General features: G+C 38.7%; 1 protein-coding gene and 1 long non-coding RNA gene across 2 annotated transcripts in view; one reads left to right on the forward strand and one right to left on the reverse strand.

The window, feature by feature from the left end:
• Positions 1-29: 29 nt before the first annotated feature.
• Zswim2 (zinc finger SWIM-type containing 2) lies at positions 30-16,127 on the forward strand. Its single transcript, XM_010636816.2, has 9 exons — positions 30-225; positions 1,278-1,354; positions 3,042-3,082; positions 6,044-6,248; positions 7,372-7,623; positions 10,803-10,887; positions 11,695-11,807; positions 13,648-13,801; positions 15,308-16,127. The coding sequence occupies exons 1-9, from the start codon at positions 61-63 to the stop codon at positions 16,109-16,111; spliced, it is 1,896 nt and encodes a 631-aa protein (XP_010635118.1). The 5' UTR covers positions 30-60; the 3' UTR covers positions 16,112-16,127.
• Positions 7,617-23,192, reverse strand: part of LOC117283439 — a 23,058-nt gene continuing 7,482 nt past the window's right edge. Inside the window, exon 3 of the long non-coding RNA XR_004514433.1 lies at positions 7,617-7,810. This is a non-coding gene — a long non-coding RNA (uncharacterized LOC117283439). The remainder of the gene's footprint in view (positions 7,811-23,192) is intronic.

Here is a 23,192-nt window from a genome sequence, read left to right on the forward strand (position 1 = left end):
CAACCGGCCCACGCCGTCGCCATAGAGACCCACCGGCGCCTCCTCAGGAGCCGGGGTAGGATGCTTCGCCGCGGTCGTAAGGCGTCTGAGCGGCGAAGACACCCGAGCGACTGCCTCAGCTGGCAGCAGGACCAGGCGCTGGGCAGCAGCATCTATCTCCTGCGAGAGATGGGTCCCACCGGCTTCCTGCTGAGGGAGGAAGAGCCGGAGAACGGGGATTTCCGAGTAACTATACCGGTCACCTCTGGCCCGAAGGGCGTCCAGCCCCTGTCCACATGCAACACCGCACATCACGAGAGAAATAGCGACTATTAGGGAGGCTTCTTTGTTGCAGAGTGGGAGCTCCAGTTGTATCCAAGCTCTTGGGAAAAGATAGTCCCTCGATTTTAAGTGCTGAAAATATCAGGTTTTATATCAGTCAACATGTAGTTTGTATGATGTGCATTCTTGAATCCATTTCTAGCAGTCACTAATCCAGTAAATCAAACAAAAAGGAAAACCCACAGATTTACAGACGGTAAATATTTGCTCAATAAGCAAAATCAGCTTTGCTTCTTTTGCTTTACAATATAACAAGGCCCCATTAAAGGCAAGTTTAAATGGTGATGCCTTGGAAAGCTCTTAATAAAATTTTGCTGAAAGACTAGGAACAGTTTATATTTACACATTCCATTCTCAGCAAAAATCAGCCACTACTCACACTTCCTATGAAGCTGACTTGGAAATTTTTAATTTAGTGCCAAATATTTTAGAGTTCTGAATACAATTTACTTGTCTGGGCTTTTTTCAAACAGTTTTTTTCCCCCTCGATGCTTACAAAACTCACTAGCTTTAATAAACCGTGTTAGCCAATGTACTCCTCTTGAATTAGATTAAATTTTAAATCCAAAACAAACAAAACCCAAAGTGAGCTACCTTAGAAAAGGTGTCTAGCTCTACTTCAGGGTTCTTTACAGTAAGACCCATCATTTTGAGAGCTTTGATTTCATGTTTTTTCAGCTTTTAAACTTAGATATATTTGCATTTAGTAAAGATCCCTTAAAACTGTCTTAATTCATAATTCAGGTTTTTAAACGAGGCAAAGACTAAGGAAGTGAAAGATCAGAGTAAGGTGAAGGTGCCAGGTCAGATGTCCCAATAGGCTGGCCAGTAATAGGCTCTTCTCCCACGCACCTAAACCAAATTGCTTCTCTAAGTGTCTTTTAATCAAATTATTTAACATCAGCTATATAATGCTAGTGCTCTAACACTCACTGCTTTTTTTTTTCCTTTTAAAGGTTTTCCTAGGAAACCCCCATGTCTGTAACTGTTCCACATTTCTGAAAGGAGGGGAGCTTTGTAAGCATATATGCTGGTGTGTGATTTTTTTCATGAAAGTCTCATTGTTATTCGTACTTGCTGAGTACGTAATGATTGCCTTCCTCGTCAAGAGGTGGTGCAAGCACATAACACGTCTTCATTCTTTGCTCATCCTTTTCCCTTCCTCTCCCACCCTCACCCTCCATCTCTGGATCCTCTTCCCTTTTGCAAAAGACCTAGCTGCTTACTGCTTATTATTTATCTTGTTTTGCTCTTTATTTATATTGTGGGTTTCTCACATAAGCGAAACCGTGTGATATTTAAGTTTCTGTGTCTGATTTATTACCCTTAACATTTGATCTCAATGTGCATCCACTTTTCTATAAATAACTCAAGTTTATAACAAAGATCTTTCACCAAGGCACGTCTTGATGGGTTATATATTTTACTTTTTCTTGGTTTAAGCACAACAAGATCAAAGAAATTTAGTGTTGGTGTAATGTTAAGTTTAAATGACCATAATTTACCAATGTATTTTTAGTATTTCATTTTACTCTGGAAACAGTAAAGTTTAAATTGAGGAACATTTTATGAAGTTAATGTTTTTAAATGAAAACATCCACCTTTAGATTCATTCTCATTGTACGTACAAATGTGAAGTCTATCAAGTGTGAAAATGCAAGATTCACATCAATGATAATAACTTTGTGGTTCATTTTGAGATATCACTGTGCTTCGACAACTATCTCTAAACAAATTTTTTTTCTTGAACTCTAGTTTCCTGTTTTCCACATAAATACAGTTTCACAATGTTTTTTCTTCAATGAATACTTTGCTATGAATTTTTCAAGATAGAAATAGGTCTCTCTTGAAGATTACTTTTCTGGAATTTGAAATTATTCCTTTAGTGTCAGGATCTTTTTATTAATCCTCAGAAAGAGGATCCATTTTCTTTAAAACCCCAACTCAGTTCATTTAGTTTTGACTACTTATCTATACTCATACCAGCAAATTCTTTATTATATAAATTGTTATTAATTTATAATTGATATTTGAGGGAAAATGAAACAAAAAATTTAGGAAAGACTATGTTGTTTCTAATGCTTTTCTTTATAGGTATAAAGCAGGATCATATATCTGTTATTTTCTGATGCCTTTCCCTACCAAGTTTTTTGTTATTTCATTTGGTTGATTTTTATTAAGCATCTATTAACATGGGTTCTTGTTCTGTTTGCATAAAGATAAAAATATGCTTCTTTCAAATCTTACAATTTGTTCTCGTCATATTTCAGTAAGCTTTTCCATTTTTATTGTATAATAGGGCAACAGCACTCAATTCTGATTTTAATGTGATGTAACTAATTTTGTATTTTAAACCAATGAAATGGAAATATAGTCCAAGCTTTTAATACACTAAAGTATATTTAATATATTTAAATAACTAAATATGTATTTCCCACTTTTAAAATTGGTGAGATTTGAAAATATTTTTCTATTATACATCAAAGTGTTATATCACTTGGTACTATAGCTAGATGCTTACTTCATTTCCAGGAAAATCAAAGTAAGTACTATCAATACCTATAAGTTTAACTATTATAGAAAATTTATGTTTTAGTTTTCTTCATAGCACTTAATAGTGACAATTATATAATGCTATTTCTGTTCTAAAATTTTTTAGAAATATCTTTTGATATTATGTAAAATATAATGTTTTCATTTTTTCTACTTGTGACTATTAGGATCCTGTTGAAAAAATTCAAGCTTCCTAGGAATCATGAATGTAAGTTTTTATTTTGGTGTTTATTTTTACTAATTTGAAATTAATATTGTATTTGTTGAATTTTAAAATTTAAATATAGTCTTTAGATGTTTGTTTTCCAAGAGTACAGTAACTATCTATAGCCAGTTTCTAAAAGTTTGAACATTTTTCTTCTTTGATTTAAAAAAAGAACTTCTTTGATATGTCATTTTCAAAGTCAAGAACACTTAAAAACAGAAATAAAACACTGGCCAGTTATTTGATAGAAAACAGTATCTCATATCCTGAGTGAAGCTTCACAGTGCTTACTGTATTTAAAGTTATTTTAGGGCCAGGGATTTAGCTCAGTGGTTCAGTGGCCTGCCTCACAAGAGTAAGGACCAGAGTTCAATCCCCAGTACCAAAAAAAAAAAAAAATTGTTTTAATAGTGAGAAAAATTTTAAATGCAATTTTTAGAACCCAGAAATATGATGGCACATAATTTTATCCAAAAAGTTTTTATACAAAAAGTTACTAGAGTAAAATGTAATAGTTTTATGTCAGTACTTAAATTGTTTAAAGTCATGCATTGTAATTGTAAGACTTCAAATCCCAGAGTCCTCAAAAATAAAAAGAAAAGATAAATAGTCCTACTGTAGGTCATTTAAATAGGTACATTTGATAATAAAGATACTACTATTGTCAAAGTGTTGCCTGCCACTGAGGAGTTGTTGGACCAATACAAGACCCATCAATGAACTACGTTTTAAAATGTATTATAAATATGCATAATATTCATAAGAATTATAGTAATAATCAGTTTTCAATTCAAAGATTCTATTTAGGCAAGTTCATCTCCCCAAATGTTATATAAACATATTTAAAAGTTAAACTAGAAAGGTTAGTATTTTATTTTCACAGGGATTTCCCTTTTGTTTTCTTTTCTCTCTGCATAATCTTTCGAAAACATTTCCTGGTGTTTGTATCTCCAAGCAAGACAGGGTTGTTTTAGATAGCTCAGTTTTAAGGTCAGACACCTCAATTTGGAGGTCCCATGGACCTATTAAAGCCCAAATTCACCCCCATTTTTGTTTGTTCTTTTTAATTGTTGGTGGGGGGGGTTGTTGTTTTGGGGTTGTTTTGTTGTTTTGCAGTACCGAGGATGGAACCCAGGACCTTTCAGTGCACTGAGCTACCTCCTAGCCCTTTTCCTTTCTTTCCTTTCCTTTCCTTCCTTTCCTTTCTTTTCTTCCTGACTTCTTTCCTCCATTCCTTTCTCTCTTTTTCTTTCTCTCCTTTCTTTTTTCCTTCCTTCCTTCGACAGAGATCTCAGTAAACTGCTCAAACTGACCTTGACCTTGTGACCTCCTGCCTCAGCCTCCCCTAGTGCTGGGATTACAGGCATGGACTACCACACCCAGCTCGGTTTCTTGGCCTTCCTTTTTATTTCTGCTCCAAAGTTTAGAATTCTTTTCCCTCACGTCCTCTTCTCCTGTCTGCTGCCCTCCGCGTGATCCTCACTGCTCTGCACCCTGCCTGTCACCTCACCTTGTCTCACGCTCATGTTCTTCTCACTGTTGTTCAGCCTTCCTTGGCCCTCAGTGCCGTTTTGTGTAGCTTCAGTCTCCAGGGCCTGCACTTCGCACCTCCTCCTGCCCGCCCTTTGAGGCCTGACCTTTCCTGTTTCCGTGTCCCTCGGTGCATTACAAACCCCACCAACAACTGAATAAAACAAAAATGTGGATAGGCCAGGGACTCAGCTTTGCTCTCCTCCTTCCGAATGTTCCATACATTTAATCTTCCCACACCAGTGTCGGAAGAGTTCGTTCCTGCCTTTTATTTTCCACTTCCTACTATGTACCGTACAGAACAGTCTCTGCACAGTGGGGAGCTGTGTTCTTCAGCATTGCTGCTGCCCTCAAGCGTCTGCGTTGGCAAAGCAGTCTTTTGCTCCTCATTGTCGTCCCCCTCTTTCTGGAGAGGAGATGTCAGGTGCTTCTGTGTCAAAGAGCCCTCCTTCCCCAAAGTAATGATCATTCATGACACCTACCACAGTCCACCTGCCGTGCCACCCAGACCAGCGGTGGGGGGTTCAGGACACAGTGTAACTAGCTGAGGTTCCAGTGTTCTCAGTGTTTGGTTGGGGGCCTTTCCAGGAAAATGCAGCTTTTCACTATCTCACAAATAATTCTTACCCTATATATTTTAAAGACTGTATAAGAGGAGTAGTATGCATGGGACCCATAGCAGTTAGCTATGGGGAAGAGGGGCAGGGGAGAGGAGCCTAGGGATGGGCCAGGGAATAAAGAATGTAGTACGCTCTGGTCAAAACCACTGGCCTGTGGAATACAATTTCTTACAAGGACAGTAGGACGGAAAGAATTCAGAGACAAGAAGGGTGCAGGCAACAGAGTGCCAAGCAGAGCGTCCTGAGGAACACAGACCAAATCTGTGCAGAGTATGGCTCCTGAGACACTGCAGGGGCACAAAACTGAAACAGGAAAAGAGGCACCATGAGTTAACTCTTGGTGCCTCACTCTATGCCTCTTCATTTCCTCATCTAACAAATAGAAATTACACTGTTCAGATATTCTCGTTTCCCTTTGGCATACTTGGGCCCCTGTTCTTTAATACTCTTGTGTGTTGATAAAATATTTTCTTATGGACAAATGAACAAATCAAACTGTAGAACCAGCGTAGACCAGGAATTATGACACCAATCCAGAATTGAATACCATCATATCAAAACCTTTGTAAGGCACTATCTGCGCTGACTTCTTTCAGTAACTAGGGGAGAAAAAGATAATTTCCATTCTTTTTGTAAGTGACTTTTTTCTGACCTTTTGGCTCTGAAAGGAATGCAAAATGGTCACTGTCAGTGTATAACTCAACTAAAACTGTCCTGCTACTCGAAGGAAAATTCTAACTTGCAGCATAGGCTATTGCATCTCTGTATTTCCAGTTTTGCCACTGAATTTTAATGCTCTGGGGTCTTTCACTAGCTGCTTTCCAGTTAGGTCTTACAGAAAGAGAAATAAATGACTTGCTGCGGGGGATACACAGAGCTCCAACCCCACAGCCAGGAAGGCGCGATGCAGCGGCGGAAGGAACCGGGTCCATGCTGCAGAAGGAGATCGGTCCGGAGGACATCTGCTCCATTTGTCAGGAGGAGCTCCTGGAGAAGAGGCTCCCTGTCACCTTCTGCAGGTGATGGGTTTCGTCTTTGGATTCTAGAAACTCATGAAAACATCTCATTTAACTTGTTTATAACTGATGAGAGGAGACATTCGATAGAAAGAAGTAGAAAGTCTTAGCAATGAGCAATTTATATTTTCTTAATGTTCTTTTATTTCCCAACATGTATCTTGTGGGAGGTCCTACCCTCACTCTGAATATTTCCAGGCTACATTTTTTTTGATGGAGGTATTGGGATTTGAACTCGGGTCCTCACGCTTGCAAGGCTGGTGCTGGAAACAGTGAGCTAAATCCCCGGCCCTCCGGCCTATATTTTAAGGTTGAAAATTCAAACTATTACCTCACAATTATTTTCCCTCCACTTTACATAGTGTAAGTAAGATAGTTTTCATGTATTTGTTTTCTACACATGAATAAATGACATAGGTTAGGGTAGTTACAGAATTTTTTTTGAAAGTAGAGATTATTTTACTTCAAAATGGAAATACTCTTTTCAGTTTTTAAAAATCCTATCTTTAAATCCAAATAGTTCAAAATTTTACTTACACAAAAATGGGTAATGTTCTTCGTATTCTTCGTGGCTCTTTAAAATTGGACTTCAGAAAACCTCAGCAGCAACTTGTGACATTTTCGTTGTTATTTTTCCTCCTGATTATCTGACAAAATTTTGTAGTTTTTCACATGGCTGCTGCTATTGCACATTGTAAGATCATTAATGACTTCCTCAAATATTATTTCTTCCAGCAGATATTTCTTAAGTATTTATTTTAGCAGTGTGTAATTTCTAAGAAAATCAGGTGGCATCATTATGTTTCTTTGTGTTGAGACGATATTCACTGTCGTTTTACAAATAGTAATATTTTAATGGTCCAAAATCTTTCATTATTTCATTGGAATAGAAAAAAATTTGTTGATTTTGATATGCTAAATTAAATATGGTAAATTACACTTATGTGCATGTGTGTGTGTGAAATCAAACCATATCCAGAAAATCAGTTCTCAGTCTTTTTATGGGAAATAAAAGTGTTAGACAAGAAGTTCTTATTTATAAAGCTGTTTAGGATATATAAATAGATACAATGTGTATGTAAAACTTCTCTACAGAAATGGTCAACTTGAATTTTATTCCTGATAGATTTGGCTGTGGCAATAATGTTCATATCAAATGCATAAAGATCCTGGCTAATTACCAGAATATGACCTCCAGCTCTTCCGTGGTGAAATGTCCTCTGTGCAGGAAGGAGTTTGCACCACTGAAAGTGATTTTGGAAGAATTCAAAAACTCATGCAAACTTGTGGCTGCTGCTGAGAAAGAACGGCTGGACAAACACCTTGGAATCCCCTGTAACAGCTGCAAACAGTTTCCAATAAAGGGAAGATGTTATAAGTAAGCGTCACCAGTAAAATTACGGGCTTCTTCCTCCTGCAGAAGCTGTGAGTGCCTTATTTGACAGTAGCTTCCGTGGGATTTCCACACTGAGACTCCGGGAGGGCACCGGACACAGGTTGTCGTGTTGTCCTCGATGACAGCCACGCTCGGTGTCTCGCTGGATTTCTCACTTTGTTTGAACAACCTGTGAGGTCATTGGCAAAATCTGTTAAGATTAAACCAGAGGGACATTGACTAGACTGACTGAATTTTCCATCAATTCCAAAAAGTCTTAATTACAATAAATGCGATTTGTGTTTTCTTTCATATTTTACAACTCAGCAATAACAACAAAAGTGACATAATTAATATAGCAATTTTCACTGCTTTCCCACAATTGTCACAATTAAAAATCAGTTTATTGGACCTGGAATTTAGCTCAGTGGCGGCGACACCCCTGCCTCCCAAGTGCAAGGTCCTGAGTTCAATCCCTGAAGCTGAAAAAAAATCAGTTTGTTCCCTGGGAAATTATGTTTTCTTAATTAAAATTTTAAGTTAGGTGATATTTTCTTTCAATTTTTAAAAATTCTTCTAAAATACACCTGCTTGCTTTTCAGTTTTTCGAGAATTACAGTATGATGAGCACAATTTAAATTATGCACGTTAAACTTTCTCATAAAAACAAAACTTTTCTGTAATCCCCAACAGCAAATTGTACCTTTCACCTCTGAATTTAGCCTTCCATTTTCCATATGTGTCACACAGAGGGAAATTAATCATTGAGAAAACATCTTAGGGAGCTGGGGATGTAGCTCAGTGGTTCCACCACCTGCCTTGCAAGCGCAAGGACCCGAGTTTGATCCCCGGTACCAAAAACAAAACAAAAAAAGTCTTAGGAAAAGAGCTGGCCTGCAAAGATGCCAAAGAAGCACAGTAACTTGAGGAGGAAGGGCAGAGTTGTTTTTCTTTTTCCCCCGTTAAGTTTATTGGTACATTTAAAGCAAACAGTACAGTTACATTTATCACTGGGGTCTTGTACCTTTACATGATGTCTTGGTTCTTGTTTTATCCCCATTCCCCTGCCCTCCCTTCAGCCCCTTCACCCTTCCCTTTTTACAAAGACTGTTTCCATTTTTTTTTTCCTTTTTTCACATTTTTTCTTTTCCCTTATTTCCTTTCTCCTCCCCTTCCCACTTCCCCTTTTAGCCATTTTCTTCCTATGAAGGCAGAGTTTTTACAGGTGTTGGGGTTGGGGGGAGTCCAGCTGGTCTCGGGAAGGGGAAGGTCTGCTGAGGAGGATTCTAGGACAAAGAAGGACTTGACCCTTGGCGATAGCAGCCATTATTTGGGTCCCACAGCTCTGCAGTACAGAGACACTTGAGGGCCACAGTATCGAGTTCTCACCCTTGTGGTTGTGTAACCTTCACACAGGCAAGTGTGACTGAGGTGGATTGTATCAGAGATAGTAAGGCCTGCTTTTAGGTCTTAACAGTGTGCTTTTCTGTTGCTCTGGGCTCTCGACTACTCTTTCTGTCCTGCTGGGTTTTTCTTGTGGCCTCAATACACCTCCACCCCTCTGCTGTCCTTGACGCTCCTTTACAGTCCCCTCTCCCAGAACTTGTCCCCACTCCCCCACTAACAACTTGGCTAGCAGGTATTCACTGGCATCATGTCCCTGTGTTCCAAAGCAAAGAACGGGCATGCAGTGTTTACGATGCCATCTTCCTCCCTGCCCCTCAAGTGCAGCGCTGACTTCCTGGTCGTCAGCCTGCAGAATTAGTTTCAGTACTTTTAGAAATAGGCTGAGTAGGAGAAAGGATGAACTAGAAAGTCTCTGAGCTCCTTCCTTAGAGATTATTGATACAGCTGTTTTTACTCTCTCAGTTGTCTATTCAAAAAATATCAGACATACAGGAAAGTATGGAGACGCTCATCTTTTTCTAGCTCAGGATTCTTTAATATATCAAATAGTTTGCAGCACTGAGCTGACCTATTGATACTATTAAGAATCTTCCCTGTGCGTATATTAATAGTAATGATAAATAAATTAGCACTTGACTGTAAAATGTCTGAAGGACATATTTTTCCTCACTTCTCATGAAAATAGCCTTATAGATCTTTAATAATATACATTAAAAATAAGTTTACTTGAGTACTGCTCAGGTTATTTAATAAATTTTATACCAAGTGAATTAAAACCCTGCGCTTATGGCAATTTTTTATAAATGACATAAACATAACATTGGGATTTTTAAGGAAAATTAAATTTTTAAAAGCATATTCATTGTTTTTTATTGAAACTTTTTCTATCTCTACCTTTTTTCACTCTGTGGGGAAAGAAAAGGAATGTAATTCCAACTTTAAGTCATAATCTGCCAAGTGTAATTATAGCATTTGTGAAAAAAATAGAAAGCAACACTGAATAATCAAATGTGAGAATACTTAGTAGGCTGTTGATCCTGTAGGAATTTAGAGAAGGAGGTGATGGAAAGCTACTTTAGTCTAGAAAGGTATCCTGGAAAGGGAATGGTGAGCAGAACACTGGTCTTGCAAGTCCTGTAGGCCCTCATCATTGTGTGCAGACCTGTGTGTCGGGCCACACAACTTGGGGAAAGGAGGTGGCAGATGGAATTAAGGTCTCCAATCAGATGACCTTGAAATAAGGAGGCTCTCCTGGTCTGGACATTCCGGGATAATTGTTAATAGAAGTGGAGGCCAGAAAATCAGAGCGAAATGTGGTAAGGGAAGAAAGGCAGGGAGATTCTTAGTAGCTCACTTTGGAGGTGAGCGGAGGACCTTGTGTTAAGAAAGAAATGCGTACTGTATCCCTAAAATGTACCAATAAACTCAATTAAAGCTGAAAAAAAAAAAAGAAAGAAAGAAATGTGTCTCCTCTCTAGAAGGCAAGCAAGGAACTGGATTCTCTCTTGGAGGCTCATAAGACTACCACAGCCCTGCTAGCCTCTTGTTTGTAGCCATAGACACACGTAAGACATTTCTTCGCACAACTATAGGATAGTAAGTTGGCATTGTTTTAGCACATAAATTTGTGAATGCTTTGCAGCAGCGATAAGAAACCAGTACACAATGGGACCTGAAATGGGCCGTGTCATGTCTGGTTAGGATCAGAAGTCTCCATCTGAAAGCATGACAGTAACTGGATTTTCTCTTGCATGTTTCGGGGTTTGCATTTCCAGGTGCACGGAATGTATAGAATTCCACTTATGCCAGGAATGCTTTGAGAGCTGCGGCCACGCCCCGCACACGTTCGCATTTCGCGAGGTACAGTCTCAGCCTTGACTCTAATAGAGCATTTGGATTTGTCTTGTTGTAAAACTAAGTAAACCTAAGAATGTGAAGAATAGATAATTCTTTGGGACAAAGTTGGTTGATTTTTCATGAAAACCTACAAGGATATTTTTTAAAGAACTCATTTTGCCTAGGTGCACAGGCAAGCAGTTCTTTACTGGTAATTTGTAAATCCAACAAAACAGCGAGCATCTGATGACATTATAAGCAAATCTTGCAAGCAGGAATTATAGGCAAAAATTGTAAATTAGTAATAAAAGATCTCAGCTTTATAATTTGGCTTATCAGGACTGACAATCATTATGCTTTCTCTTAAAATTTCTTCCACCAACAGTAATTAAACATGGAACTTTATTGATATAATTTGAACTATACACTTAAAGTACCTTGCAGTGCTGAAAAATAATGCCAAGTTTGTTTAACTGTACAACATAAAATAAAATATCCTCAATATCATTAATAATTTTACTTTAAAAAGTAATATCATTATAGTAGGTATACAGTAGTACATGAGATCTGATAATTATTTGATATTTTTAATGCAGTTAAAAAGGGATAGGCCTGGGGATTTAGCTCAATGGCTCCGTGCCTGCCTCGCAAGTGCAAGGTCCTGAGTTCAATCCCCAGTAACAAAAAAGAAAAAAAAAACGGAATAGGTATGTTTTTAAATAGTATTTTCACATTATTATACAATTGATAAGTAGATTATTATTTTGTTAATTTACAAAATAAAAATTTTCGTGATTTGCAAGGTAACATCTACTTTTCTACCTGTTATAGAAGAGAAACCAAAGATGGAGATCGCTAGAAAAAGAACCACATGAAGACATAACATATTCAAATATCAAAAGTAAGATAGAAGAAAAGATGCCACATTATCAAGAAAAGCAAGGGTGAGGTTCTAAGTAAAATTTGCATTTCTTGTTTAACTTGTGATCTTTGAATAGTTTTTCAGTTTGAATACATTATTTTATTCTTTGATTTGATTTACGAGATACTACATGAGGTTATAGAATGGAATCAGACTGCGTAGGTCCCATCGAGTTCAGCCACATGTTGTCTGTGAGGAACTTTGGGCCACTTGCATCACTTCTCTCTGCCACCTTTGTTCATCTTAAGCATGAGGACAAAAGACCAACCTCCTATGAATTTTTTGAGTATGAAATGAGTTACTACACCGAGAAAATATTCCAGTAATCTGCATCATAATTTAGTCCATCAAGGATAGTAGTAGTGTTGGGGATACAGTATTTTCTTTAGTAATCATCTACATAAATGTCAAGTTGAAATTAACATGTTTGCCAGATGATCAAGAGACCCCTGTGTGACAGTTGTCCTCCAGCTGCAGGAAGAATTTGCCACTTCTTTCCCCCTCTTACTCTACCGACCACTTCCTGCCCATGGAATAAGAACACTGAGCAGATTGGTCACATTTCAGAACCTTGAGTGGGTTGTTTACAGAACTTCAGTCTCACTCTTGTCAATTACAGAAAATTAACTGTGTGTTAACAGATTATGTGGATTATAAGACGTATGCAAAAGAGGCCATTTTAAAAAGATGAGGTAAAACTGAAGGGTTTTTTTTTTTTAAGTTTTAATGAACTAGCCAAACGAAAACTACTTGAGCTCACTAAATGTGTAGACCCGTGTACAGTACACCTGCATACCACAAACATGCAGGCAAGTTTCTATCCAACCCCAGTGGCAGTAGAGCCCATCCCCCTGGTTCCCTACACACTTTGGAGATCAGAGCTCTCATGGAGCATGAAACGATTCTCTTCGAAGGCTTTGCACTTCCTGTCTCCTGATGAAGAATCACACTGCTTTCTTCTGGAATAAATTGTACAACTAAGCTGAGTTAAGACGTTGACAGGTGGAGAGCTGGGAGAGAAAACATCAGGGGAAGGAGGAAATAAAGAAAATGAAAGAAACAAGGAAAGAAGTTTAAGATTAAAAAAGTGGATAGGAACCCTAATAGTACTAAAAATACACATCTAAATGAAATTACATAACCTTGATGAAAGCAAATTTGCATGCATGATGATGTATCTGTAAAGTAATGAGAAATACAAATGTTTCAGAAGAATATCTGTGAACTTTGTTCTGAGTAATTTTTGAATATAGAAATGCATCTGATCTTTCAACTGAGTTTGTTTTTGAAACTGTGTTTTGACCAGTTGCTAATGGCGCCAAACATGAGTTGGTTCACACTGTAACATGTTCGCTACGCCGGTCACCATTTCCAAGGTTATAGTAAGGTCATCTAACAATGCTGTGGTGAGCACGTACCCCAGCAAAAACGGATTTCTTCAATATTATGATATGCCAATCACCAGTGTAGCATGAAATAGTCAGTGTGGCTTACCAGGACCTCACCGTCTATCACTTGTGAAAGGGAGTTAGATTGTGTTTTCCTAAACACTTGCTTAGAAGTTTGACCCACACTGACATGATTTGAGTCTATAGTACTCATCAAAATTTTGTTCTGGATTTATTGACATTAAAATACAAATCATATACACTAGTATTTTTGTTTGATGCGACCGAATTAATCTTTGCTGCTGTGAAGTTGGCTCTGTCCCATGCATGGTCGATACCGTATTTCCCTTTGTGGTGAATGACATGGATCTTCTTCAGTTCAGGAAAGCTGTTCCTTCAGCTGCATTACATAGATCATGCTGTGCTTTCTTCCAGATCTGTCATCACTCATTGTCTCTGCTCACTGTCTTTCAGCCAGGTTTGCACTCCGAAACACGTGGTGAGGTCCCTCCCTCTCCTACTGGTTACAAAGAACAGCAAGCTGCTTGCTCCAGGCTGCCAATGTCGGCTGTGTTTGAAGTCATTTCATCTTGGTCAACATTCAAGACTGCTGCCGTGTTCCCACAGGGTAAAAGTCACATTGCTTTAGTGTAAAGTTCCTGAAATGGCCAGTTTTCACAACTGAAGTAACAATTTCAGTTTCTCCTTCCACTTTCTATTTGTGCCCTGTACAGAGTTCAGTTTGCACAGCAGATGTGGACAAGTGGCTGCGGAGTACAGGGCCATAGCTCCACCCTCTGGTCTATTCCCATTGATTAGGGCTCTTTTCCATCCATAGAAAAGACAGATCCTTTTATCTGCTCAACAAAAGAGAAGGCTTATGGAATGCTCGATGCCCCTGCAGTCAGGTTCCAGTCCCCACCTGCCCAGTGTGCGACACAGGCCTGAGAAAAATAATACACTAAGAGAGAGAACTAAGAAAGAGAAAGTGGGGTGGAAGGACAACCAACTGACAAAGTTGCCGGTGCAACTGACAAAGGCACTGGCCAGTCCCAGGCACTGACTTTACTGACGATCAAGTGGGGTGAAGGAGAGCTAGCTTTGTGCAGTTTCTGTGGAAATTAACATAAACACACTTCGTAAAGTATAAGACAAAGCATTCTCAGGTTAGGAACAAAATAGACAAAATATATGATTGTAATTAGAACATTGTCCTTCTAATCTGAAGGTTTAGTTGTGGGAATGGGCTTTGGGTGCGAGTTACTCTGACCTCGGCACTTAAGGCTTTGTCCAGACTCACCTCTATAAACAGCCAATTGTGGGGTTCACTCTTCACCACCTGCCTTGGGGATAATCAATATTACAGTCCTCTGCAGTAGAACACTTTTTGGTATGTATTTTTAGATGAAAGAGAAATCCCTAAATTGACATAATTATTGTATACGAACTTACTAGAAACAAAGTCTAACATTGCTTGATTGCTACATAGTTGATAACTTTTTCCAGAAATGAAGTTGTTTCAATATGTATTTTGTAGCACTAGTGTCACCCTTATTTGTAGTGGCTGATAGTTCCATTTATTACAAAAAAATATGATTTATTTTTGTATCTCACTGTCATCAGATCCATTTTCAACTTTAGTGTTTAATAATTTTTAAATAATTTTTAATCCTAGCTTTTCAGAAAGCTAAGACAGAAGGCTCTCAAGTCCAAGGCCGGCCTAGGCCACTCAGCAACACCCTGCCTCAAAATAAAAAGGGGTAGGGATGTGGCTCAAAGAGTGCCCCAGGGTTCAGTGTCCAGTTCTACAAATCATGATAATAATTTTCATTTGTTAAAAGCAAGTAGCATGCAATTAATATCTGGATAAGTAGTGAATGTTTAATAAAATTACAAAGGTAATACCTATACATGTCTTTGCTTTTAATGTTGCAAATGGCGATTACTCCGTAAGTCTATTATATTTATAAGTGAATTTCAAAATATTTTCATAAGACTGGATATATCAGAATTGCCTTCTGTTTTACTAAATAATTCTAATACACAGTTATGATGCTGGGGGACATTTCTATAAATAACACAGATTAAAACATGATCACTATGTCTCCGATTAACTTGTAACCGTTGTTTCCAGTTTCATAGGAAATGCATTGACAATTGGTTGTTCCACAAGTGCAACTCATGCCCTATTGATGGACTGGTCATTTATAGCCCTTTAATCTGGAAAAGCACAGCAGTGCATGGGCAGGCACACCCACCAGCCTCAAACATAGACATCACGCATCTGTCAAAGCAGGAAGAGCCAAAACTTCTCATTCCTGGTACCGGATTAATTTTAAAACAAAACAGACCTGGATTTTTACGTAGCATTCCTCAGAGTAATTCTGAAAAACTGAATACACTTCAAGGTCCAACAAATGTCTATCAGGATATAACAATAGACGATCTGTGCTCAGTCAAATTAGATGATTCAAAGTCAAGAAAATTACTCTATGAATATAAAATCAGCCAGCATTTCCCCAGGTACCTTCAAGACCTGCCCAGTGGATCACTTGGGAAAATATCATCTCAAATATTTCTCCCTTCCCTTGCTCCTAAGCATGCGCAATGTCACACTGCCATGGAAAGCCCACGTGGTGGTCAAAAATACCACAGTGGTCTGGGTCAGAAGGTGATCAGAGGGTTTCAACATGTTCACCACAATGGAGAGAGGACCCGTGGTACTAAAGTGAGCGAAGACAGTAGGGGATCAAACATTTCACTTCCAGAGGATTTAAAGCTCATTGTTAATGGGAATATAACTAATCTTAGTGTGTCTAAAAGATGTAATAATTACATGGGAAAAGTCAGACGAAAATGTTATCTATCAAGACAACCTGTATCTTATGCTTCAAAGAGTACTGCACCATCTTTCATAATGGAAGGGGTGCAACTGTGAAAAAGTTTTTTTGATTGCTATCAATATATGTGGATATTGAATATAAAAATGTTTTATTTTTAGAGCATAAAAAATATACACTCTTTGTAAATGCAGATGATATTCTCTGTTGTTATTTTGCCGAGTTGGCTATGAATAGTCATTGCACTTAAAGTACCCCATTGCTTATACAACAAAACAGCTTACTAGAACTTCCATAGCCTATTTTACATTTAATTACATTTTTCATAAAGATACAGATTTTCCCTGCTTCAACTCTCTGCTTTCAAATATTTCATTTAATAACATATAATACAGAGCCAGGCATGGTAACTCACACCTGTAAACCCCACATTTGAGAGACTGAGGCAAGAACATTGCTGCAAGTTCAAGGCCAGCCTGGAGTACAGCATAGCAAGATCCTGTCTCAAAAACACAAAACAAAACTAATATGTGTGTGTGTGTGTGTGTGTGTATTATTTCCAGATAATTGATAATTATGCATTTTTTTCACAAATAATCACCACAAGCCTATAGGAAAATCCAGGTGTTAGCTTTCTTTTACGTCCTTAAAAGGACTTTTCTTATTCATGAAATGAAAACAGAACACAATGCCATAGACTTTGACACATTTATGATCATTTTAACATTTTCCACATATTTTTATTTTATAAGTCCTACCAAATTGCTTGAAACAATCACTCTTAAAAGGACTTGTTTTTTAAAACTTGCTCTTTTCAAAGTAACCATTACTTCAAAATGTTTGAAAATTATAACCATTTGATGCTTGTTTATTGTTAAATTCTGTACTATTTCATATGTTATTTTTAACCATTGATAATATAATTAATTTTTATTATCTTTAGCAAAGATAAAAGATTCACATGAATTACATTTTTGCCACAATGGTAATAGAATACACAATTCTGTGAAAAAATTTTGAAGACATCAGGCCAAATTCTTTGCAAAATCATTTGAACGTCAATGATTAATTAAAATGAGTTTAATCACCAACTGAAAGTAATTACAAAAATGTAGTTCAGAAGTAGTGACTCACAGTTAATTAGAACATGAGCTGTGTTTTAAAATTGAATGAAAGTTGGGCTCATTTCTGATGTACAAATGTATGACAAGTGCATTTGTCAGCAGTCCAGGATTTTATCAGCCTGACTGTTTTGAAAAGTAATAATTTTCAAACCAACCAAATGTTATTTATTTTGTAATAGGTATTGCAGCCTTCTTTTTAAAATCATCCTTCACAAAGGATTTTAAAATGTTTTAGAAAGCAAAGCCATGAAAGGGCTTTGAAAGAATAATGGGGTGCCAACCAAGAAAAACAATGCTGTAAGGTTTATTCTATAAGAAAGATACAAGGACTCTATTCTTATACTAGTCAACTTTCGGCTTTGTTAATGATGATTCTCCACTTATTCTATTATCTCAGTAATATTCTATATAAAAATAAAATGCAACAAGAGTTCAACTTAGGAGCAAGCTTTGCCTAGAGTTAGGAACGTGAATGGGGTGGCTCAAAGAGGGAAAGTTAACCAGTTTTTTGGTGTTTTTTGGACTAAATTTCACAAAAGGTGAAATGGCGTGAGATGAACATAACAGTAGCAGATTTGCAGTAGGAAAAGGCCTCAGTGCTGGAAGGAGGGCAGACCGCAGAGGCGGGTAAAGGCGTGTGGATGACAGACAGCTGAGCACACCGCTGAAAGCTGCTCTTTGGGAAGATTTTCTCTCACCACTCCTTCCCAAGGTGGAGAGCAGTTGCGGTCCATAGCTAGCTTGGGGGACTGAGCCAGTTCTGCGCCCGAGTGGATCTCTGCGGTGCCCAGACAACTGGGCTTCTTCTCCCGCTCTGGCCCCTACCACAGCAACTCCATGCCCCTGGATTTGGGCAGCTAAATGCCGCCAGCTGGTTTTGGGGGCCTCCATCCGATCATCCCTGTTGCTCTCCGTGAGCTTCGCACTAAGAGGCGCTCTCCGTCAGCCCTGGGTTTCTGCGCTGCACGCCCAGCATCACGTACTGACGCCAGCCGTGTTAGGGCCTTGCGAGGCGCGGTTCGTAGGCTGCGGTGGAACCGACTCTGTCCTGCGTGCCGGTTCTCGTGGGTGTTTTTTAAATCCATCCACCATTGGCTGTAGCACTCTGACATTTTGACTTCACTTAGCTTTGGGCATCCTTTTTTCATGCTTCTAGGAATCGCCTTATAGTGACTGTGCACCATCTCCCGGAGTCTTTACCTCCTTACTAAATCCTGCGTCACACCAATCTGGGCTGGTGTGAGCGCGCTCAGAATTCGGGCCCCAGGTTCTCTTCCAGTGCCTGCCGATGCATCTTCTTCAGGCTGTCAGAGGCTGTTAGATTCGGCAGGTCCCTGGCGGGGCTACGCAGTATTCAGCTTTAACTCTGTGTTGCTGGCCATAGCAACGGGTAAGGGCAACTCCTCCGGGTGAAAGCCTGTTTTGTGAGGAAGGGGACTCGGCATTCCTTCAAGCAGAGAAGATGGTCTGCATTTTCAGCGATCAGAAGATTCTGGAGCTCAGAATTTTCAGGGACATTCACCCAGATGTTCTCTTTCCAAGCGTCCAGTTCCCTTCTTTACTTCCCAGCAGGTTTTTACCTGGGCGTAACCGCCTGTGTTGACTGAGTTCGTACCCTTGCCTGCAGTTCTGTTAAATCCTGGTGCTCATCTTGCTCTGCCTTCCTCATACACAAGAGCGTTTCTATAAACTATCAGGAAATCTGTTAGTTCCCCTCCGTGCTTTAGTGGCCAGCAGCTAGTCATCACCTTCTTTCTAGGTCAGCTATGGGTTTAACAGTAGCCATCCACTCTCCTTGCTGTTAGGATTACTCTTTGTCTGATTTTTCTGAAAGATCTGCTACCTCACAGCAAACAGTGCCTATCCACCTTTCCCCGGGGCATTCATGACTCACCAATGGAGTTTCAACATTCGCCATCCCCTTGTGGCCACAGATGTCCGAGTGCCACTTGCAGTGACAAGACCCTCACTGCAGCTGTGCTGACCGTCATCCAACCCCAAGCCCCCAAGCATCAGCTGCTTCCCCAGCGCCTCCCCTCAGCAGCTGGCCTAAGTTGTGCCTTCCACCTTCCGCGCTTAGATAGAATCTGGGTGTCGGGCTCTGTTTTAAGCATTAACATCTTTAAAACTTTGCTATTTTGTTCATCTATCTTCACTTTATTCCATCCTCTGGAGAAAGCAAACAGGATTTGGTAGAAGGAGAAGTAAAGCCTTAGTGATATCCCCGCTGCAGTCATTGGGAGGACGGAGGCCATCTCTGCAAGGGGGTGCACTGGGGTTCAGAGCGCAGCAACTGAGCAGAAGCGGAAGTCGCGTCCGCCATTGCACCCTCCTCACTGACAGCGCCCTCAGCAACTGAGGCACCAGGCCTTTTACTGTAATAGATTCCTTTTATTTTAAACATTCACCATATATTTTAATCACCTCTGTATAAGTTTAGACTTCAGAGTGGAGGTTTGAGGTACAAATATAAATTTAACAGTCATAGGCACGTAGATGAAAGCTGTGCAAATAGGTGCTGTTAACCAAAGAGTGAATATGGAATAAACAGGGTCTTGGACAGAGCTCTCAAGAAATCCAACATTTAAAACTCAAGAGTGCGTGCTAGCAAAGGAGGCTGAGTAAGAGTGAGAAGTGTTCCAATTTGGAACTGAAGAGTGCAGTTTTGCTGGAGCAGCAGGAAGGCATCAGTGATTCTAGCCAGGGCATTTAAATGAGGCAACAAGTGACAACAAGATTGGGTTGAAGAAAAAACTGAGGGTAGAAAATTTGAGACGGGCTGTGTATGTAAGTCGAGGTGGGATGTTATGAGTAAAAGGAGATAACAACGTAGAAGGGGAAATATTTGTTTAATTATTTTTAAAGCTGTGACTCGCCCTTGTGTATATGCAGTTGAGGACACAGCTGATGTGTGTGGTGGGATACGGTGACATTCACAACACAGGCAGCCTCCGCAGAACGGGCCACCGGTGGGGTTCTCTGTGCCCTTGATTTGACACAGCTGCCTGTGAGTGAGCTGAAAGAGGCTTCAGGGATCATTTTCTCTTTCTGAGGAAAAGGAGGTTTCCTGTGTCTCAAAGTCTCACTCAGGGCCACAGCAAGTGGAGCAAAACCACAAGAAATAAAAAAAGCACATCGCCTTGGTCTTAGTGTGGCATGCTTAAGGGTTCCCTGCCTATTTATTTATTTTAATTCAATACATGTAGATAGAAAGAAAATATTAAAATCACTTCTCATTTCTATAAAAAAATAAAATTTCATGACAAAATCATTAGAGAACAAGCAAGGGAGTCTTATACCATTTGAAACTAATCCTTTTGTCAAGAATTCTGCCAGAGGAGGTTTTGTGGAGCTCATAAAGGCAAAACATTGTTAACCGTGGAGAACAGTTAGCCTACGTTATTAGTCAAAATGACACCGAGCAAATATCTTCTAAACTATTATCATGATTAGCTACCACATCTGTAATGTGTGTTGCTTGTACATATGGTAATAAATATTTTATTCAGAGAAATCATTATGATGAAATATTCAGAAGTACACACTTGCAAGAGGAATCCTAAAAGCAGCTAGAGGAATAAAAACAAAAGAAACTGCTCTTTTTCTAAGTGGCAATGGCGATGAAATTCTACTCTTACTGTGTTATTTGCCATTTTCTTTAAGGCTAAAACGTCATCACAAGTAGGTGAGTGATTTTTCAAGGTGAAGAGAACATTCTTCAAGCTACACCTGCACTGAGTCGTATCAAAGGCAAATTGGCCTATCCCAGCCTTCGCCGCTGGAGAGCTCAGTATTTGAAAGTTTCCCTTCAGTCTGGAAACAGACTTCTCTGTTTTGTAGGCTTCTATTCTGTCCCTGAAACACTTGACCAGTACGTTCCCTTCCTCAAATTTGTGAAATTCTCAGCGAGAGGGTGGGAAAAAGTGGCTTTGGCCTCAGGCGCAGCCTCAAAGGGAATGACAGGCTGGGGTAGGCATCTTATAGGCGAGGAGAGCCGAGAAAATATAAATCTTCTAATTTGCTGATGCGACTTGCCAACAGTTAACAATAGACAAGACGTGTGTTTTTTTGGTGATATTTCAATCACAACCTCCACAAGACAGTCAAGGTACAGTGACAGAAACACCTCCCTTTCTCTGAGTTATGACTGAGTCACAACTCTAGGACAAACACCTGAGCTAGAAACAAAGGAGCCTCATTTTGCACTAGATAAAGCCACCAAAGTCCAATAATTGTCCAGTGTGCCACACACCCATATCACCAGTTCTTTGAATAAAAAGTTGATTCTTCTGAGTTTTATTTTCTCATTAGAGATAATGAAGCTAATGATTTAGAAAATGTTAAAACTGTGAAGTTTCATTGTGAGAGAATAAAGCTATAATGATTATGGCTCTCAAATGTAAAATTTCATACAATCATTTATTTTAGAGAAAATGAAAATTATTAAAACATTTTGATCCAGATTATTTTAATACATTTTGTGGTACTAATTACATAGTTACCTTAAAATAAGGAAGCCATTATAAATCTTAAACTAATAAATCCATTATAATAGATTTTGAAAGTAAAATGACACCAGTACTAATGTATACTCTCTTTTATAGGAAAATTACTTTTTAAAAAACACAATTTTTTTAAAATCCAATTTTTTTTTATTTTTTTGTTTTTTTGAGACAAGGTCTCCCTATGTAGTTGAGACTGGCCTGGAACTCACTATGTAGCCCAGGCTGGTCTCGAACTCACAGTGATCCTCCTGCCTCAGCCTACCCAGTCCTGGGATTATAGGCCTGCGCCACCATGCCTGGCTTAACAATTCAATTTTTAAAAGTCCAGTTTGCTATAAGTTGTAGACTGCTAAGGAATTGTGAGCAACAAATAAAAAAGTACGTGATAGTGACAATTTCAACTAATTCAATTTCAATTTCAGGTAATATTTTAAACTTTTAGTTAATTCTTTTGATAGTAAGAGGGCTTTATTATACATTATTTTATAACCAGTAAAAACTTCACCTAAATTCCTTCTAATTATTTTTATGCAATGATTGTTTGAAAATTAAATCTAAAATGCAAAATATCTATATGTATTCATTCATTGCCCAAATGCCTTTATTATTTCATAAGAAATATAAAAATGACAATACCTTATGAAGTAGAAGTCAAAAAGTCCAACACTTTAATAAGAGAGTAAGCAACTGAATGAAAAAGTGCCCAAAGAAGATGAATACATTTTAACATACTGTGTAGGAATTTAGCTGTGCAATTTCTAGCAGGTTTCCACACAATGCACATTTAGTCAAGGAGATCTTTAAACAGAGAGATCTTCTCAAGGATTTTTTTTGGTTTGGTTTTGTTTTTGCCGGGGATCAAACTCAGGTCCTTGTGCTTTCTAGGCAGGCGGCAGGACCACTGAGCTAAATCCCTAGCCCCCCAAGGATTATTTTAATCACAAGATGGATTGCATTCGAATATTTTATTTTCATTTTACAAAATTTTGTAAAAATTTTGTTTATTATGCATGGAACTCTATTATAAATTCCCAGGAGGTTTTAATAATAATTTATTTCTACAATACTTCATTGAAGGTCTATCCTTTTTTTCACTTGGAGAGACATTCAAGTCATAAGGATCATTTGTTTTCTAGATTAATCTTCATTCTGTATATTACCTTGAGGCTCCAGGCCTCTGACATGTTAGATAATATATCCTGCAACCTAACTGAATTTGTTCTTTTTTGGCAGTCTTTAGAGTCTTCTATATAGGAGATCATGCCATCTGTTCTATTTAGTTAATGTTGGCTACTGGCTTATTACAAATGCCCTTACCTTATGGTAAGGCACATTCCTTCTGCACCTAATTTGTTCAGCATTTTTTATCCCTATGCAATCCTGAATTTTATCAAATTCCTTTTCTAGATCTACTAAGATGACCATGTGGTCCCATTCTCTTGGTATGGTATATATCATTCTTATTGATTTGTTTATAGAGCACCATCATTGTTGTATGCCTTGGACAGATCCACTTGATCATGATGAACAATCTTTTCAAGGTATTGCTG

The sequence above is a fragment of the Fukomys damarensis genome, unplaced genomic scaffold (assembly GCF_012274545.1).
Source record: "Fukomys damarensis isolate Sample0158 unplaced genomic scaffold, DMR_v1.0_HiC HiC_scaffold_26, whole genome shotgun sequence".
Lineage (NCBI taxonomy): Eukaryota > Metazoa > Chordata > Mammalia > Rodentia > Bathyergidae > Fukomys > Fukomys damarensis.

Excerpts from the sequence above, each read along its gene's own strand:
- Zswim2 (XM_010636816.2), top strand. The coding sequence starts at position 61 with ATGCTTCGCCGCGGTCGTAAGGCGTCTGAGCGGCGAAGACACCCGAGC. Across the intron at positions 6,249-7,371 it reads CTCCCTGTCACCTTCTGCAG|ATTTGGCTGTGGCAATAATG; the intron begins GTGATGGGTTTC and ends TATTCCTGATAG. Across the intron at positions 11,808-13,647 it reads CATTATCAAGAAAAGCAAGG|CCAGGTTTGCACTCCGAAAC; the intron begins GTGAGGTTCTAA and ends ACTGTCTTTCAG.